This window comes from Thermobia domestica, chromosome 5 (assembly GCF_964235325.1).
Source record: "Thermobia domestica chromosome 5, izTheDome1.hap1.1, whole genome shotgun sequence".
Classification (NCBI taxonomy): Eukaryota; Metazoa; Arthropoda; class Insecta; order Zygentoma; family Lepismatidae; genus Thermobia; species Thermobia domestica.
The window spans coordinates 216,130,250-216,151,763 of record NC_137458.1 but is presented as its reverse complement, the minus strand read 5'-3'; the positions used below and the strand labels follow the sequence as shown (position 1 = coordinate 216,151,763).

Below are 21,514 nucleotides of genomic sequence, written 5' to 3'. Positions count from 1 at the left end.
AAACTCCTTTCCTTGCCTTATAGTGAAAATAAAAACTTAGCTAGTTTTTCACACCCTCAATCCAGCGCCCGGGGCACAAGCCCCGTTTTTCCCCCTTAGTTACGTCACTGCTCACATTAGATTATCTATTTTTTTTTTCTTAAGGCATGATAGTGTCATTTCGAAATTAATTCCAATGTAAAAACCCAATGGATACTCACTGCTTAATCTGCAATGGGTGGTTGAGCCCCGGAGCAACTATATAGAACCCATGCCTATGCTGTATTGATATGAAGAACATATAAATTCTATATCAGTTGCTAAGTAATAGTGTACTTATGTTACATTGGTACCTATAATGAAAGCGTAGTATTTTAAAGGTATTAAATATGAAAGAATAAAATTGGCTCTCTAAAGAACAAAAAGAAAAGAAAAAAAGGAATTCTGAATTTAATTAAAATAATATGTTAACTTCTATGTAGCTATACAGCAATCCAAAGGGAAGATGAGGGGGTCGCTGCTTTATCCAGAGGTTCCTATATTATTATTATTATTATTATTATTATTATTATTATTATTATTATTATTATTATTATTATTATTATTATTATTATTATTATTATTATTATTATTATTTACAGCATAAATTCATTAGGGGATAGAAAAATGTTCTTTTTTCGGTTCAACCAGTCTGTGTGACACAAACCTAACCAAAATGTGTGGTACTTATGCAGGCTTATCATTTGAACTTCGAATATTTCTCGTTCTAGTTTCTTGCGCCTGTTACAATTAATTATCTTCAAAGAAGGGAATCGTATGAGGATGAGACGATAAAATCTTGTGTCACGGAAAAGTTATAAAAATGCGGTGCTGAACACAAAATATACTTAAATCTGATTTATACTACTTGCTGATTTTTTTTAACGTTTATCCGTTTAAAGGGTTGCGCCCTTTCTTCGGTAAGAGGTGGAATGGTATAGGAGCTGTATTATGAGAGGGTCTAGGTGCTGTTTAGTCATGTTTATCTAACATTTTATTCAGTTTACTTAGAGGGATGGGCATCAACTAAGTGGGGCAATGTTCATGTGCCATGGATGCTGAGGAAGATCGTCTGGCTGATATATGTCGTAGTCGTTCTTTAACTGCGGTGCCTGAAATAAAGAGAGAATGCCAAAATACAGTGACTACTTGCTGAGTAAAAAAATACGTTTATTATTTAAAAAATATTAATATGTAATCATGGGTGCCCGAAGAAAATTTTCTAGGGGCTCATCTCCCTGGTTGCTATATTACGTTTGGTATTTTTTGTTTGTATTAAGAAAATCGTAATAAATTTAATACATTTTCGTGAGCCACCCTCTGTCCCCCTTTGGGCGCCCCATGCGTGTAACAGTTTCGCCAACTATCCACTTTGACTTCATTAGACACTATTTGTATTAGCAATCTTGAATTTTCCAAAGTTGCAATGAATAATTTACAAGAATCTTCAGTGCTCCACGTAAAATCTCAGCAAATCTGGGAATTTTGGGTTGATTGATAATTTTGCATTTATGTTAGCAACTGGTCTATATACGTAGATGAGACTTCGAGTATAAACTTTATTCTGGTTTGATTTAAAATTTGTGTTTCGTGTATTGACCCTGCATTCGTTCAGGAGGCAATTCTTCGCTCCCAAACGGCCCTTCTGCATCCGCTAGTGTACACAACTCAATAATTGCTATATAACAAGAGATTACATTCATTTATTCTTCCTTATTCTTTGTTTCTTTTTACTTTTTTTTTTTTTTTTTTTTTTTTTTTTTTACTTGTATGTAAATACTTTGTCTTTCCTACGTGTGTGTCATCTTTTCTGCAAGATATCTAGAACAAGGAGGACAACACACACATTTGTATTTGTATTTATTTACTCCATTTGAAACCAAGATACATTTGGTATTTGGAGGGTTCAGACAGTCCTCTTTCTTGTTTCAAATACACTTAGAAAAAGAAATATGTTACACTATTTAATACACATTATTGCAAAGATAATCTGCTGTGCTGTAATATACTTTATCCACCAGGAATCTCTTGAGTTTTTTTCTAAACATTTATATTTTCCGTCCCCGTTAGAGACGCCTGTATTTTTTTCTGTCACAAAAATGTCTGTAAGATTCTTTCTATCCAAAACCGAACATTTTCTTCACAATCTCAATTTCATTACCTTCGTTAGGATTTTAGCTCATGACAACAGTACTTATTTCGTGGGTTTGGAAAAAGTTTACGTACTTCATAGATCATGAAAGAATGTATACTTCACGAAGTTTTAATTTTAAATCCTTGAATATGTATTAAGATATTTTCCGAAACCAAGTAAACAAAATTAATTATGCAAGACTTATTTTGTTTCCTTAATTAGAAATTAGTATTTCAGTGGTAGTTGTAGTGAGCATAGTTCTACATACCACAAGGACACACATTACTTCAAATAAATTGACTTTTGAAGTTTTTTAAAGAAAGAAAAACAATTTATATAGCCAATGCTTCAACGTAGTTTTAAACCGAAAGTTACTTTTTATTAGGTCATTTAATGTAAGAACAATGTACATATGCAACAGCACGTCAGTACTTTGCGATTATTATGATATACATACAGGCTCATTACTTTTAAAATATACTTTCCTAACACGCATTGACGATACAAGTATTTTGAAACCAGATATTTAAATTTTTATTATCTGTTCACCGATGATTGCTCCATTCCTTTCCGTGTGGCATTGGTGACAAAACGTACAATGTATAAAGAAGCACGTGATCAAAACTGTTAGGAAATGTTTGTTCCTTTAGCCGCCTTCTACCCAGTTCGTACTGCACTTCTGATGAACCAAAGGTAAGTTTGTGTCGAGTGTAGATAAGCAACAGGTGTAAATTGTAATCCACGCGATTAGATGAGCACAATAGCATGCCTCAAAAAGTGTTAACTAAAACTACTGCATACTGTTAAATAATTCCAGTTTCTTAGAGAATGAAGGTCAAGTCCTTCCGTTACAACAGGCTTGAACCACAATTACGTATAGAACTATTTAAAGTAATAAGTAAGTATTAATAATACTGATAATGTTGTCATCAAAATCTTCATGAATATTCTGCCACTACTGATAGACAGGACTGGATCTACCATGTATGCAACACCTGCATTTTCGCGGTTCGGCAAAATCTGTCATAACTATATTTAAGGCTGGTCTAAAGCAATGAAATAGTGCCATCAGAAAGAAGTACAATTTTACGTTCGCAGGGGGCATAGTTTTCAGTTTTTACGAAACTTACAAAAATAGATGGCAGTGTTGTCGAACCCAATTTGGACAAGAGCTCTTTGAGTTAGAAGTTCACCTCCCCTTCTTTATTTTTTTCCCCTCGCGAAGGATGGGGCAGACGGTGTGGGATGTCGTTTGTCTGCGACCTTCGTAGGAATTCATTTTTTCTTGTTGGAAACATACTTCATGAATATCGTAGTTAAATTTACTAAATTGACCTTCTATTTGAATACTACATTCTAAATCAGGTCTGGGTCGCATTTATTTAAGATTGTATGGACAATGCTAAAGCAAATTGTCAAACAAATTCCAGCATGAATTGCTTAATTGTTGTCAAATATAAGAACTCAATTCTTGAACAGTAGCAAACACTTGTTCCATTTAGTCAGTTATCATAGTTTTGATATAAAAATTAGACTTGTCTTTATTATAAATGAGTTCCTTATCATTGAAGGTGGAAACAAGTTTTTCTTTAAAAAATGACAAATATAGAAGGAAAATCAAGAAATAAAAATAAGAGCTAGTTGCACTGGAATTGCAAACTGATAAATTGAGATTGAAGCTCTATATTGAATTCTATAAAAAGGATTACCATCTTTCCTCTGCAGGTGTGTTTGTATCATCTTTCACTAACATAATAGATTATTATTTAAAGAGAGAACACATACAACGAGATTGTAGTGTTTAGGCCTTTCCGAGTGCGAGTGCTATTCCTCCTTCGTTGTTCATAATTAAAATGTGGGTTTTAAGTCTTGTTCTTCCTGAAGAAAGGAGGACTGCGGCAAATGATGCCATTTCACGGGACGAGAAATTGCCTGATGACATTGTTACTTCTCCATGATTATCAATATTTTTCTCCTCTTCCATACTTTTCCAAAATTCACTCATTGCTTTTATGTTGAATCTAGATATTTTCTGCATTCCCCTCCCCTCTTTAAACACTTCTACTATTAATTATTACCATTTTGTCTACTGTCTGCTTCTGGTTGTTATTGTACACACGAAAACATTGATGAGGTTTTTTCATAACTATTTGGTCTGATATTCATATAGACCCCTTAATATTCTTTTTCATTTCAAAGTTCTTCCGCCTAGAGCTATTTCTATTTCATATTTCAAATATTCACTACTAATAGTACGCAGCGATAGAAAACCAATTACAGTAAAACCTGTCAACTTGGCCACCTGCTCATCTTGACTTGGTTCGCCATGAATCTGCATTTTCTCCGTAAGACATTCATTACTTATTACTCTGTAGGTTGGCCACCTGTCTACCTTGAAAGTTGGCCTATTGAAGCAATGTTTACTTTATAATGATAACTATAAAACCTGCGTATCTTGGCCACGCAAAAATACAGTTCTGTTATTTTTCTCAATTGTTTCGTATTCCCATATGAGAGGCAGATGTGTATTTGTGACTAAAGACAAAGAAGCATGGATTTCCTCGATTTGTTCTTTAAGGTCAATGGCCCGAACACTACCCTGATAAAGGTGTGATGAAGGAATATGTGAATAAGAAAAAGCACGTACAGGAATTCAGGAAATGGTTGTACGTATTTGTTTACCCCGTTTTTGTACAACTATTAGGTATATCGACTCTTTTCACCAATAGGGAGCTTTAGTAATTCCGGAAAACTGTCAACACTAAAGCTAACCATCTCAATTGTTGCTGAAAGGTATGTACACTCATGTCCAAAATTATTGTCGCATATTTATAACTTCTTGTAAGAATATAATTTGCTAATGATTTTGCAGGGTACTTTTAATACTGATACTATATGTATAATCGAGAAATGTATGATTGTGGTAAATTTCATACGAAAATAATTATAAATAGGAAAATCAGAATGAGTAAAACAAAATGTTGCTAAAGGACAATAAGGTTATATTTTAGTTTTATTTTTCTTATTTACTGCTCTTTTGACATGAAATTTGCCACGTACATGTCTTTGCCGATTATACATATACTAACATTATAAGAAATACAGAGTGAATTCGTTATCAAATTATATTTCTGGAGAAAGGGGGACAGGAAATGATACTGTTGCACGAGGCGGCAAATTCCCTAGGGCCGGCCCTACTTAATAATGCATTTTGAGTTGAGTTGATTTTAAGTTTGTTCCGTTCAGCAGCGAGGCTATATGAGACGTGGACCTACTTATTAACGTGGAATCCGAACTACATGAGCTCCCGCCGGGAATCGAACCCGGGACTCTCGCGCCAGAGGCGCGTACGCTAACCGCTTAGCCACGAAGGAGCTCAATAATGCATGTTGTTATATATACGTTAATAAACTATCTGTTCAGCAGAATAAGAACTATCAGTTATTATTTGCAAGGAGTGGCATAATTTTTACAGCCATAAAATTTGCTTTTCTCGATTTCTTGAACCTTCCAATTGAGAATTTGCCGTCAAGTTTCTAATTTTGTTCAGATCGATCTAATCTATCGATTGACATGTTTGTGTCAGCATTACATGTATAGTTAAACAATATTATATAAAAAGTAATAGACTAAAGAGTTAATAATTTGGTTCTCTCATTAACTCAATTGTGTACTTATCTTGCTAGAGTGTAATAAGCTCGATGAGGCTATGCTTCAAGTGAATTCCATTTCAATTGATGGCGTAGTAGGGGATATCTTAAATACCCCCTACCCTCCAAATTACAACCCTGATTACCTCTTCCGTATAATTTTGTTCGGCTTAAGATATATCGATTGTTATTCAGTATGTCTCATCTTCGGTTTTTCCGTTAAAAGCTAATAACATTGAAGATTTAATTAGCAGTATTATATCAATGTAGTTGTCTTTCTTTTTGTACTTCTCAGATTATTTAAAGTTTGAAACTTCTCTTAGTATTCTAAACTTTTCTGGATCTTTGCTTACTTGACTTAATAGTTTTCAACAAACTCGGTATAGTTCATTAGTCTCCATTTAGCTTAGGTATGCCATTCTTGCCATTACTCTCTTGTCATTCTTGTCTGGCTATGAACAACTCGTCTCAACCAATGAACCAGGTGGGATTTGGTAAATCTACGACGAAGTTTCCAAAACATCAGAGTTCTAGCACATTTCACCTGGGTGATTACGCGAGGAGTACTATTTAATCAATTCGTGATTTGTATTTTCTATTACTGATCTTTCTCTACAATTCAGCCATTATTTCTAAATCTTTATCTACATTTGTTATTCTACTCTTACTAATGTTACGTACGAAATAAGACGAAGAAAGAAGAGAAATAAGGTTTTCTCGTCGCCTCCTTGATTCTTGAAAAAACTTCCCTTGTCTTGTCTAGTTTTGTAAATTTACGTACAAAATTCCTTTCGCATTACGCAAGTTCCACAAAGCATGTGATATAACAAACATTTAAAGCAAATTTAATATTTTGGACAATAAGGTGGAATGACCTGCTTATTTTTAAACATTGATAACTGCTCTTCATTGTGTTTATACAATTATTATATCTATTTATAGTTTATACAATTATTTTATCTATATATTCATCCTGTGATCCTAAAACAGTGATTGAGAACTTAACTAGTAAGACTTAGGCACACTAGTGTTACGAGACTTAGGCTCACGAGACTCGTAAAATTTTCCGTCCCGTTTCAAATTCAAAAATTTACTTCCAGTCTCATTTTCTAGATACATTTAAGCTACAGCGTAAGTCCTTTCTTCTATCATTTTTTTTTTTTTTTTTTTATCTATTCTCCATTCAACTTTATATATAGCATCTTTCTTATTAGTTTAAGGGGACAGACTACTAAAAATAATACAAGAGCTAATCATTTTTCTTTTGCCCGTTTTTCGTACGCGAAAAGAGATAATGAAATGTAACTTACCACAATAATAGACAACGTTATTCTGCACCCGAAAATATGAATCAAAACAATTTTCAGTGTTGCCATCCATAGAAATTACAGTGTGGCCAGAATATGAATTACCCAAAAATCGATGTTAAGACAGCTACTAGAAAAATGAACTCAATGGTAATTGATGACTTATCATGTTGTCTTAGTTCCTTGTTAACTACCTTTTAAATAATATTTATTTTGTACTATTTATTACAAAATACAAAATTTATTTCCGGAGGGGGCTGGAAATGATGATTCTGAGTTTCACGAAATGTCCAAATTTCCCTGAAACTAGCAGCTCATATAAATTTTCAAATAAACATGTAAAGCACAGTTGGTCTCCAGAAATATCAACCCAATGTTCCTTGTATAGACCCGGAAACATTACTGGGTGTTACTTTTTATTCCATTCTTAAATGACATGATTCTCCTTTTGATGAAAGATTTTTAGCGTAGCCTACAAGAATACTGTCACTCACTGACGTACGAAAGGGAGAGTTCGGGGTTTTAACCCACCTTTGAGCAATATTTTATGAAAAAACAAGCATTTAAAGCATTAAGATATGTATACAAACACCTAAAATTTTATTAAGTTGGAGCATGATCCTCCCCCTTGAACTTATGCGTACGTCACTGGTATCCTCTTCAGCACTGAAGTGTGATGTCATTTGATCATGTTCGACCTGGATTTCAAGTCTACACAAATGATTTCATTAGTGTGGTGGATAAACACCATGTGTGTACGTTTTCTCGGGACTCTCCCGTTTCCTCTCACTTTCTTCATTCCACCATTTCATTCATTTCTCATCGCTGTTTTCTTTAGCTTACATAGCATAATCGTTGGACGTAAAACTGAATGATTTACGATTTGACTACTTTTTACGATGAGGTATTTTATGAGGAATGCGAATTATGGAACAAAAGTGGGGTGGCTCTAAAGAGAATCTAGAATAAGTGATATCACCGCATTAAACTAATGTAACGAAAATATTTTCCCAAATATAAAGTAGTACTTGCTGTAGGGCTGTGCCGCTTCAGTTGAACGAAGCATTTTAAAACTGAAATTAATTGAAACGTATTTTAGGAATAGAACAAGCGAAAATAAATTGAATGAACTTGCTTTACACTTTATTTAGTATACAGACTTGGCTTTAGACGTTACTAACGAACGTCATCGACTACTTTGTTCGATCTGGGAATGCAAGAGGTACTACTCGTTGCGTAAAATCTGTGTGAAAATTACAAATATTTTCTTCATGATATTAATCTTGTCTTTCCTACTATATTCCTACAACAGCATTAGGATTATTCATTATGAAAATGTTACCTATTTCTTGGTCCTAATATTGAAACTAGAGATTAAGAGAGGCAAAGAAAGGGCTTGTTCTCCATTATTTATTCTCCATTATGTAACCCTAGTGCTAAAGCAAAATACTGTAACTTTTAAATATGATGATGATTGTACTTCGTGGAAAAGAAGATAATAAAAAGTAAAGGACCCCGCACTTTTCTTATGGAAAGTGGCTTTCGGCTAATGTTGTTGAAACTTCGCTGGTTGATAGTTCTTAACATGTGGATCAAAAGTCTCAATCGGCACAAAGACCGAAATCCACTCCTTCCCCCCAAAAAACCGCCTCCAAGTAGCTGGGGGGATTGAACTGATTTCAGCATGTAAAACAATTTGTTGTTTTAATCAACTCAACAACGACCCCAAACAACCACATGTTAGACTATCAAACTACCCCACTTGACACCGCCCTTTTCCCCCCACATATCCCCCCCCGCGAATTACCTTACGGATGTTCCATATTACTGTAGTTTATAGTTGCGCGTATCTGTTGAAATATCTACAGTTTTGGTCTCACCGACGATATAATGGGTTTCACGTATCGCTGATTACGAATCTGAGGTGAGAGTTCTAGAATTCAAGATGGAGGATCAATATGGCGGATCAAAAACACGAAACTCCTGAATGTAGCCACAAATAGCTGTTTACTAGGGTATTTTGGGTCGTTGGTTACGAATCTGAGGTCAAAATTCTTGAATTCAAGATTGCAGATCCAATATGGTGGATAAAAACGTCGAAGCCACAAATCGTAGTAGATTAGAGTGTTTTTAGATCGCTGTTTAAGTACGCAACATTCCTTGATACTTCAGCCACCATGTAGAATTATTCTGCACCGTTGTCCTTTACCAAAACCCACCACAGATATCTTAATGCTGAACGGTGTTAAAATAATTCATCAATTATCTGTTCATTATTTTCATCATTTCGGTTTGCAGCATCTAATGTGGTACTTAACAATGAGTCATCGGGATATCTAATATTCTGTAAATGTCGTGCATGGCCTAAATACCACAAGACACTTGCAACGTGCGCACATGTACCTAATGCACGAGCACCGCTTTGACGTATACAGTAGTAACCTTGAATAACATTTTGATCATAATCCTGGTCATCTTCATCATTGGCTACATATTCTATGAAAACTTGATGCTTAGTTGCATTGCGGAACCTTGAGTAGAGACGTATGCGCAGGAATCCCGGTTCAGTTACGTTTTCGTCAAGCTGGAATTGTTCATCCTTATCTCGTATTAGTTTATCTTGGACGTAAGAGGATGAGAGATCTACTTGATATGTGCCTACAGTCAAATCTCGTAAGTAGTTTAAGTTAAGTACAGAGAAACCAATTAGGCTTTGATCATTCAGCGGTACCCATTGACCGTTACTTCTAATAAGATTATCTACCTCCACTCTTGCTTTAACAACGTTCGGCATGATTGACCTATTTCCCATTTCTCTAGCTAATTCAATGGTTGCATCTTGCATGAAAATAACGTGATGGTATCTGTTCAAAATAGCTCCAGCTATGCGATAGAAACTATTCAGTTTCTTTGTATGTTGCAGATTCAATGTTTGTGCTAGAAACTTAAAAACATATCTTAGATGCCCGTTTCTTGCCTCGACTATCCATCGACTTTTAGTAACTAGTCGAGAAGTATTCGCATCTTCTGTTGATAGTTGTCTTTCACGTGGTAGTAGGAGTGCGAGAATTCTATGATCAATTCCTAAATATCCCAGTAAAGGAATTGCATCGCGGTATCCTCTGTCTACTAACACAATGACCAGGATTATGATCAAAATGTTATTCAAGGTTACTACTGTACATGTCAAAGCGGTGCTCGTACATTAGGTACATGTGCGCACGCTGCAAGTGTCTTGTGGTATTTAGGCCATGCACGACATTTACAGAATATTAGATATCCCGATGACTCATTGCTAAGTACCACATTAGATGCTGCAAACCGAAATGATGGAAATAATGAACAGATAATTGATGAATTATTTTAACACCGTTCAGCATTAAGATATCTGTGGTGGGTTTGGTAAAGGGCAAGGGTGCAGAATAATTCTACATGATGGCTGAAGTATCAAGGAATTTTGCGTACTTAAACAGCGATCTAAAAACACTCTAGTCTACTACGATTTGTGGCTTCGACGTTTTTATCCACCATATTGGATCTGCAATCTTGAATTCAAGAATTTTGACCTCAGATTCGTAACCAACGACCCAAAATACCCTAGTAAACAGCTATTTGTGGCTACATTCAGGAGTTTCGTGTTTTTGATCCGCCATATTGATCCTCCATCTTGAATTCTAGAACTCTCACCTCAGATTCGTAATCAGCGATACGTGAAACCCATTATATCGTCGGTGAGGCCAAAACTGTAGATATTTCAACAGATACGCGCAACTATAAACTACAGTAATATGGAACATCCGTAAGGTAATTCGCGGGGGGGGATATGTGGGGGGAAAAGGGCGGTGTCAAGTGGGGTAGTTTGATAGTCTAACATGTGGTTGTTTGGGGTCGTTGTTGAGTTGATTAAAACAACAAATTGTTTTACATGCTGAAATCAGTTCAATCCCCCCAGCTACTTGGAGGCGGTTTTTTTGGGGGAAGGAGTGGATTTCGGTCTTTGTGCCGATTGAGACTTTTGATCCACATGTTAAGAACTATCAACCAGCGAAGTTTCAACAACATTAGCCGAAAGCCACTTTCCATAAGAAAAGTGCGGGGTCCTTTGTACGAAAGTGCTATTTGGGAGAAATATCGATGAGTTCTTAAAATTTATAGGCTTATTATAAGAATAAATTTAATAAATTGTCCAAATATTACGAGATATTTTCTTGCTCGAACGACAGCATTTTTTGGTTAGGTGAAACTTCGTTTTAGCACATTACAATAAAGGATCTGATTAAGTTAAAGTAGTAACATTTACTTATCAACTTAATGGAAACATCTAAAAGATCAACTTACCAGATATTAATACGGCATTGGGCCACCTTTTGCCCTCAGAACAGCTCTGATAGATGCGACATGGAATTAGTCTTAAAGGTCGTGAATAGTAGCATAGCGACTCAAGTATTACAACACTCCTCGTGCAGTGCATCATTCAGTTCCAGGGAGTAATCTACACCCCCCAACACCCCCCTAACACCCCTCTAAATTTCTTTACACACACCCCTGGATGGAAAAGGAATATTCCCCCATTTCCAATTGTATCAATCAGTATCATATAGGTTATTTATTGCATCAAGTTAAAAACGGTTTAGGAAAGAAGGCAATATTCTTATTTATTTATTTCACTTCAAAATACGAAGCGACCTCGTTCTCATGTAGGCCTACGGCTTCGAGTACCACGTGACCTTATTGTTTCGGACGGTGTTTCGATCGAAACAATTGACAAAACAGACCTGCTTATACATACCCTCCTGGGCTCCGCGGTCGTTTCCGAGAAATGAGATGGATGGACAGATGCAGATGACTGAAATTGGCAAAGTCTTGAGCGGTCATTCACCTACCTTCTCCTCAATAAGGAAAAATGTGACAATATAGTAATAAGCCTATACCAGATTCAGTTGGTAAGTGCTACTCTGCAACAGGCTTGCAACCAGAGGGGGCTAGGGAGGGCCTGGCCATCCCTTAATTTTTCATGTCCCCTCCAGACCACAATACAAAATGCACAATTTAGATATTTGTAAGAGAATCAGTGGCGTAGCAGCTGCACCCGCAACCCCCGCAGTGCGGAGGGGCCCGAAGTCTTGCGATGAATAGATTTAAAGAAGTAGAACTTCAACCTTACTTCTATCGGCTTTACATCTAGGGCCCCTTCTCTATACTTTCCGGGGTGGGGGCGCAAAAATGTGCTACGCCACTGAAGAGAATTTTTAATGACTTGGCCCCTCCTAACATATTCATGGCCCCCCAAAGTTCTGTGGCTGGTTTCGAGCCTGCTCTGCAAGTGGTGTATCAACGGACGGACGTTAGAAGGGTGTAGTCAAAACGTTTTTAGAAATGAAGAGATCGATCTAAATAAGAATTATATATATTTTAGACTGAGTCTAATGTTATGCAGGAACGCATTTGGCGCTAGCTTAATTTTTGTAAAGTATATTTTTATTCACGTAAATTCATTGAGTGGAACAGGGCTCATAGCGAGTCAATTTTTTTAAAACTAAAATTTACTTTTTTTAAAAGTTGGTCACTAAAAGTTACTTTTTTGAGAGGGAAAGTGACTTTTTCGTGTGATTTATGTTTTGCATTGGCAGTTTTCTAAAAAAAAATATAAAAACAAATGGAAAAAGCAGAAATTTGTTACTCATTACTCTTCTGAAACCTTCAATACTTGCTGCCACATGTGAAACAGTCAGCTTTATTCTCAGTTCAGCTTTTATTCTTTATAAAGCACAGTAGACGGTTGGTGGCTGCTTAAGCTCTAAAGGTGGAGTTGAGAACCCTTCTGTGTCTATTCTTTCTTCTATCATAATAATCTTTTAGTTTTCTCTCGTAATAGTTAACGCTCCGTTCAACGTTGTGTGTGTGTGTCTGTGTGGTTCATCGTGTTCGTCTTGTGTTATGCTTCTTGTATGTTCTTCTTAAGAGTAGGTGATGAATTTGAATATTTGAGGTTTTTAAGAACTCTTAATGCGAAGTTAAATATAATGTCTGCGATGAAGAAATTCGGAAATAGGCCAGAACTGGTTCCACTCAGAAGCTCTTTACATCTGCTACTTCTGCTTACCGTAACTACAAAGCTTACTTTGAAAACCTAAGAAAGGAGGAAGCTCAAAAAGAAGTAAAGATGAAACAAAACAACAAAGAGAGAAGTGATGGAGAAACCGACAAAGGAAAAAAGGGGCATGGTGAGATTTTGGTCACTTTTACCTGTGCTTTTGGCCATTTTTGGTCAATTTTCAACTATTTACAAGAGACAAGACCACTATGAGCCCTGGGATTATTAAAATTAGGATATCAAAGAAGACAAAACAGAAAGATACGATATATTTGTAAATTGAAAAACTGTATTTCTGGAGAACAACTAAATCAATGAATACTTTTCTTATGAAAGATATTCAGAGCCAATAACGTAGCCAGGAAGGGGCAGAAACGTAGATTAAGAGATCAAATAATATTACAACAATTAACGTTAACAACAGGGTTAGAATATTAAAATAATGAAATTGGAACTATGTACAGTATAAATTACTAAACGAATGTGATTTCAGCATGGGACGAGTGAATTTTTTCCCAATTAATATTTTGAAAAAAAAAAAAATCACCCACTAAAACTTGCTGGGTGTGAATAAGTTGAAATAATAGCAGAATTTTGCAAAATAATTATAATAATTCGCATGTAATCAATTCACGTGTAATTACTAGGTAAAATAGTGCAGGTTAATTCCTAATACAGTGAAACCTCTCTTAACGGACATCTCTCAATAGTGGACATCTTCATAAGAGAACAAACTTTCTTATTCTTCCATGCCATAAATATGTGTGGTGTGGTGTTATAAAAAAAGAGAGAACCCTTCCTTTTAGGGACACCTCTCATTTACGGACAAATAATCGGTTCCACCGATGTTCGTTTTTATAGGATTCACTGTATTACTTAGTTTCATAATAATAATAAATGCTCAAATGTGTGAACTTACTTTATTGAACCTACCACTTCAAAGAGGTGATATTATTATTATTATTATTATTATTATTATTATTATTATTAGTAGTAGTAGTAGTAGTAGTAGTAGTAGTAGTAGTAGTAGTAGTATTGCAATAGTTGCGTAACAAAATATACTGTTTTCTTGCTTGAGTTTGTTTTAAAATTATATCACTATTCTGAGAGCACACCCCCCTTTTATTTTGAACACACCCCCAAGTAAAAATTTCTGGCGTACTTACTGTTCAGTTCCGTGCCAGAAGGCGGAAAACTGTGCCGGATTAGAGTCTCCAAAACGGACCTAGAAAATTTCAGTTATGTTCAGATTGTGCAAATGTTCCTTAAAACACGCCGCAACACATCCACCTCTGTAAATAGTCATAACGAGATAGTGTTATTGCCTGCATACATCTGATTCATACGATGCACATATCCTCCTAAAAATGACGGCATAATCACAGGTAGTAACGCGATCGGTAGAAGGACGGCCAAAGTAAACAAGGTAATGTATTTATTATTGTTGAATAAATAAGCGAACTATCAACTAAATATTGAAAGTACTACTCCTTTGGATATTGCTCTTACTACCGGGTGAAGTGAACAATGCTTGCGAGCAAAGTAAATAATGTTCTATTATAAATTAAACATTCAGATGACAGAGGAAATCGTTGTCATTTTCTTGTGATTTCGTTGATCATAAGCTTTAAATAATGGTTTTCTCTTAATGATGTTGCTTCTTCCCTCCTAATGTTTCATTTTCTGAGCTGTCCTGATTAAAGTGAAAATGACGTTTGCTCACATCTTGTGCACTTTCAAGTAAACCTACCCGCTTCCTGTTTTGCCAAAGGTCTGATGTCCAAAAGTGAAAGTGATTACAGTGGAAAGAGCTTCCCGCTGAAAGCTTGCTATCCCACGTAATAAAAATGTTCCTAATTGGAAGATTCTCTTGCAGTGGGTCAAGAATTCCTGAACTACGGGTTCAGGGTTGAAGAAAATAATCTAGCACACCTAAAACTGCTCGCACGTCTTAGAATATTGAGGCTGTGAGACAGTCCGTTTTGTAATTTCCAAAACGTTCTGCAACAAAAGAAATACTGACCAAAGTTTCAGACACTGTATAGATACTATAGAACATAAATGAAGATACAGACATATATATAGTAATCCTTCTGAAAAAGTCTAAATTCTATTGGCTGAAGCCTTCAGCCAATTCCGTAGGTCCCCATATCTATTTTCCAACCAATCATGTGCCGCCATTTTTGGTCTGTATAAGGGTCTTTTTCAATTCCATCTTCCTGTTTATGCTATCCAAAATTCTCTGCTACAATTCATTAATAGGTAAACCCCCTGTCCAGTTCATCAGCTTATCTCTTCCTACCTTCTTTATCTAATCTGCTTCTTTCCACTTCCTTATTATCATTCCCTTCTCTACCTCCAATACTTCCGTCTTATGCCAGTTAATTTCGTGATAAGTCTCCTTAACATGTTGCATACTGCATTGGTATCTTTCTTCCTCCTCACATAATCTTTATGTTTTATCCTTTTTCATTCTCCTTCCCATCTCTCTTACATATGACATATCGCAAGCCCCACACCATACCCTATATATGACTCCTTGTTCCTCTTCAATAATCATCTTGGTGCCATCTCTGTTCTTCTTTATTGATCTCAATAAGTTTTCTCCATTTCTTCTATAAGCTCTGACCCCTCCTTAAATAACTTCTTCACTTTCTCCGTTTCTTCTTCCATGCTTTCTATACCATGCCATCTTTCATTCTCATCCTCTTCCTTCTTCTTTCTCCCTCTCTTCCTCCTGAGTTCTTCTTCCTTCTCTCTTTTCTGCTGTAACTGTTCTTCTGTTACGTAGAATTTCTCTATGCTCTCCTTCCTTCCTTCCTCCCTCTTCGTCCTCCAGCATTTCTATTCTTATATTGATTACGAAATTCCTCTTCGTGCAGTGTCTGATGAAGGATATGGTAGGTATCCGAAACTGCAACACATTATAGTTTAAAATACAGTGTGTTTTAAAGCTTTGGTTACGAAGAGGAATTAGTCTTTGTTCTGATCACAGTTTGACACACAAAATATCTCAATCTCAAAAATTAAAGCTGCGAGTAAAAACTTCGTCTCAAGAAATAACACGAAAACACTAACCCTTGACAACACAGTCATTGATCATCAGGGCCCGGATTTTGTTGACAAGTCAACTTTTTTCTGTTACGCATAAGACAAGGCAAATTCTAATAAAAACGTTATCCATCAACTCTAGGTTCTAAAAATATATATTTTTAGGGTCAACTTTTGGTCACTTTTTGCCGTTTTGAAATTTCAGGTCATTTTTTAATATCTTAAGGTAACTTTTAGGTCACTTATGGTCTTTTTATTCTTTTTCTTCTACATAAGGAAATCTTTAAATGAACACGGTTTACAGTTGTGGAAGAGACGAAGTTGAATAATCTCTTTTCTTGCTTCCTGACTATCGAATGTGGATAAACTGCATTCTTAACAAGCTAATGAAAACTAAACTGTAACTGGTTAACGAAAGGTGGGGGTTGGTAGGTGTCCAAACAGATAGTTTTGGGTTGTTGAACACAAAGGATGTGATCACGTGAATAACTAAAAATGAATTAGAAGGCGTACAAGGATTTTAAACAGGTTTTTATCTATTATTTTCATGTAGTCTGCACTTGCGAACTTTTATTGTTTAAAAATGCTTCCTAGTTTCAACTCGGGAGTGAATTGACGCTTTCAATACTTACAATGCCGTACAATGGACTGATCAACGGACATAAATGATCAATGGACTGCAACTAACTGAAACAAAACTTTTTGAATATGAGCGACAAACGTTAATTAAAATCCATTAATTAATCCGATTAAAATCCGTTAATTAATTAATGGATATTTTAAAAATGTCAATGTTTTACGAAATAAACATTTAAGAAAACGCAAGTGTTAGGTCAATTTTTGTGAATTTTAGGGGCATTTTACAGAAATTTTAGTGTCACTTTATAGGTCACTTTCTAGAAAATTTTAGGTCAACAAGATCCGGGCCCTGTTGATCATAATACAGATATGAGGAATAGATTAGTAAAATTTTGCAAGTTTTACGTATTTCCCAAAGCAATTAGGGGAATAGCTAGAAGTTAGTTTGTCCTTACGATATATGTACTGTACTTTAGGATAAAGTAAACTAGATTAATAAACCAAACTTACATAGACAGTATTTGGCTTAAAGTGTGTGTGTTTGTGTTCATTGTATCTTCTGCAACTCGGTACACTAGACTACTCTACTTAATACAATTTAAAACTTACATAGGCCACATATTATTGGTCTAAGATGAGTATGTTCATTGTATCATCTTCAACTCGTCAATACGCTTGTAAATAAATGCATTTTCCAACCTTGGTAGAAACATATATATTTGTAATAAATAAATAAATAAATAAATAAATAAATGCACAGTATGTTCTCAAACATTCCTAAGATTTAAAACTAATACATTTATTAAACTGAAAATCCTTAAATAATGTAGTCAACATGCATTTGCTGACAAAACGTCCACACAGACCACAAAACGGTATTATCCGAAATGCCAAATACTTCTCCTTTTTTTCCGTTTAACACTAATGGGAAATTAATTGACTACCTTTTTGCGCATGTTCTTCATATTTTAGAAGAACTAAATTGACCTCTAACACTACTTCAATTAGATGTGTGTGTGTGTGTAAGTCTATACAATAGGATACGCATTTCAATCCATTGTGAAGGTTGACGAGTGAAGGAAAGTAAGTAAGATCACAGGTTTAAAGCCCGCTATTCATACAGAGTGCAATTTAAAAAAATCAAGGTGCATTTTGCATGACGTTGAAATATACTATGATAAAATTTATGGTGGAAAACACACTACTAGACGACTTTGATTTCATTATATATGGAAATTCCAATTTTTTTCCTACTAATTTTGTATTTTATTTTTTTAACGGTGATATGGAATCAGCACCTTTGTATCTACAAAATAGATATCTATTCCTTTTATACCTTCCATTTATTAACATTTTGTTTTTCTCTTCATTTCAGATCTCATTCTATATAAAAAAAACATATAATCTGCAGCATGGCTGGTTTTCCTTTAGTATTTATTGCGGTTCTTCTAGTGATTATGCAGATATTAATTTCTCATAACGGTAAGTTGGCAATTTACAACTAAAGAGTGCTTTTGCATTATAAATATTGCTGTCAGTCTCTTAAAACTAAGAAAAATATGCTATTATGTATTAGCTATTGATACTCCTGCACATTTACATTAATTATAGATTATTTTAATAATGTCTTAAATGCCCAAATAATTTTATGTTCTTTTTTTTCTCTCTTTGTTTTTCATTTCAGCTACGGCGATATTGTGTTATCAGTGCAACTCCCTGTATGACAAAGGATGTGAATCGATCACCCACAATGCAACAGATAATCTACCTTCACGGTATTATGCAGTTTGCGAAGGTGATTTCCGTGAGAATGAGCCTTTCTGCAGGAAGACTGTTCAAACAAGTGGGTATTCTATTTCAAAAGTTTTCATCTTTATAGGCCTAAGTACTCCTTAACTTTATAAAACGGAAAGATCCTCTACTTCAGTTTTACAATTTTTTCTCCTAGTCTTTGCTAATCTGCAATGATTCATAACTTTTCTGAATATTATAAAAAAAAATCCTTTGAGTGTTTTTTTTCGATGTTTTAATTTATCTTTCATATAAAACATACATTGGAAGAATATATTGTTTGTATATCATCAAAATTGGATGTAACCTTTAACATCAGAAACGTCTTAAGAGTTCAGAAACATCTTTCAACTTATTATTTTTGCCAAGTTACAATTTTTCATTTTAGGTGATAATTACACGCAAATCAGTGCTGTGTTATATTAATTATTAAATGTGACAAAGAAAGCCTAAAAAGGATAACCAATTAGGACGCAAAGGGTTGTTTGTTATCTATATCGTTTTTGTTTGATATTTTAAGTAAAAGATTTTCTTCACAGATTTGCAGTGAGCAAAGAAATTTATTATTATTATTATTATTATTATTATTATTATTATTATTATTATTATTATTATTATTATTATTATTATTATAATGAGACGACCGTCAGATTTTTAAGTTGAAATCGGTTTAAACTGAGATACATCAATAATAATAATAATAAAATCCAGAAATAATGTTTTAATCGCATGAAAAATATATTCACATATCATTCACCATCATAGACAAATAATGGTAAAAGTTGAAGGGTTAAAGCATTTTTAGATTTACTGTATATTTTCTGATAGTAATATTGTTTTGAATGAGCATAACATTGAAAGTGAAATTATTGTATATAGGGATACACATGGTACTTTTGTTACCTGGGGCAAACTAAGATTCCGCTATCCCTTTCCATACCCTGAATAGAGGTAATGAAGTGGATCTTCCAATTTATGGTGATTGTAAGGTCATAGTTAATTATTTTTTAATATATAATTTTGAATTTAAATATTAATCTAAGTTTATACTATTTTATTTTTAGCTTCAAATGAGATCGCAGTTCAATTTCCAATTCCGATGGCTTATACATTAAAGATTTCTAGAGATAACCTCCCCCCAAAGAAAGAGACATTATACTACTAAAATAGTTATCTAATATATAAAATTGAAAGTCACTATGTATGTGACTTCGTACCTTTTGTACCACTAAACCGATCTCGATCAAATTTTCTACATAAATGAAGTTAAGAGTCTTCATCCGGCGAAATTAAAATACCGCTAATTTTACAGTAATTATGTGATATCTTCAAATAGATAAAAGATAATCGAAATGTGGAACATGAGCGCCCTAGACAATATCATTTTACATGAGATACCGTTATCATGACTCACTTATCTGCTTTCGATTTCGAGCCATTTTGAAAATTGGCATTTATGTTCGCGTTTCTAAACAGCTGAAAACGGAAAGCCACTAGGTGACTTGTGATAACGGTACCTCACGCAAAATAATATTCTCTAGGGTGCTCTTGTTCCATATTTCAATTATCTTTTATCTATTTGAAGACATCACATAATTACTGTAAAATTAGCGGTATTTTAATTTCGCCGGGATGAAGACTCTTTAGGCCTGGATATATATTTTTTTTTATCATTTCACTTTGACAGTGCAACTTAGGGGTGGAAGATGAGTTATTTTAAAATGATCGAAAATGACCGATAATTGTGTCGATTACACAGTTTTTGGGCTCACTGAGACGAACGGTAAAACTTCAATGCCGTTTAAATTTAAACTCAGCCTCCATTTCCCTTTATTTCCAAAATGAAACGTATTCTCCCCGTGGGAAGAATGGATATTCTGCTAGTGCAATATATGGAACACATTTATAAATAATTATAAACTTCCTTTCGCGCGTTCTATTGTTTTACATTATCAGGTTAATTTTCGGTAGGTGCACTACAACCTTCATGTCAGTTCGAGCTAGGATTGTCTTTAGAAAATCGAATCTGCAACCAGTAAGTTTTCAAATATATAGAGAAAGCTATATGTGTTTCTTTAGCTCTAGCCTATTAGTTACCCAAATTTTAAAACCCAATCCTAGGGAAAGCTTCGAAAAAGATATAGCCCAGCCACTGAAAATTAAACTGATAAAGAAGATAATCCTAGAAATTAGCAATTTATTAGTACTATATTACTTAATTTAGTTAGGATAAAACAAATACAAAAGAGAAATTGACAGTCACAATTTGTGTGTGTAAATTTGGTTCAATATTTTCTACACGTTTTAATTATTGTACATTTTTATACCTATTTCGAGTTAAATATCTCTCTGTACTAAGAAATGCGGTACCTCATTGCCACATAAAACTTTTTCGTAGTTTCTCTTGTGCCAGACCAGTGGAAGAAACATTTCCAGGCCCAAACTGAATATTAAGAAAGAAAAAGAAGAAACTTGTTAGTCACAGGACCTGCCATCAGGCAGAATACTTAATTATAGTAATAAGCCAATCCAGTCAGGGTAGTTCTTATCCCATAAGTTCAACCCATGTGCCATTTAATCTTCATAAGATCATCCTTTTTTTATATTATTCTCTCTTCTTATTTCAACCAAATGTATCTTCCCAGCAGATTTCCAAACTAAAATTTACCTTGTTAGTAGCGAGCAGCGCAATTTTAGATCGAATTATTATTCATATATTCGTTGATGAGTACAAATTGTGAAGTTTCGCATTGCGTAACTTTCATCAATCGCCATTTTGAAGCTCTTATAAAATAAAAGAAAAATCATACAATTTTTTAAGCTTGAAGCAAAGTTTAAACAAAATGTGAAAATTATAAATATTTGTGATTAGCGTGCTCACAGTCATATC

General features: G+C 34.6%; 1 protein-coding gene across 2 annotated transcripts in view; it reads left to right on the top strand.

Moving 5' to 3' along the window:
- The window catches only part of LOC145686400 (uncharacterized), a 44,332-nt gene that overhangs the window by 7,169 nt on the left and 15,649 nt on the right, over nucleotides 1–21,514 (top strand). Inside the window, exons 1-3 of one of the 2 annotated variants that reach the window (XM_081759685.1) lie at nucleotides 2,711–2,845; nucleotides 18,209–18,315; nucleotides 18,518–18,676. In XM_081759685.1, the coding sequence (XP_081615811.1) occupies nucleotides 18,246–18,315; nucleotides 18,518–18,676 (229 nt within the window). In that variant the 5' untranslated portion in view covers nucleotides 2,711–2,845; nucleotides 18,209–18,245. Of the gene's footprint in view, nucleotides 1–2,710; nucleotides 2,846–18,208; nucleotides 18,316–18,517; nucleotides 18,677–21,514 lie in introns of those variants that run through there. The other variant, XM_081759684.1, reaches the window with a different exon arrangement.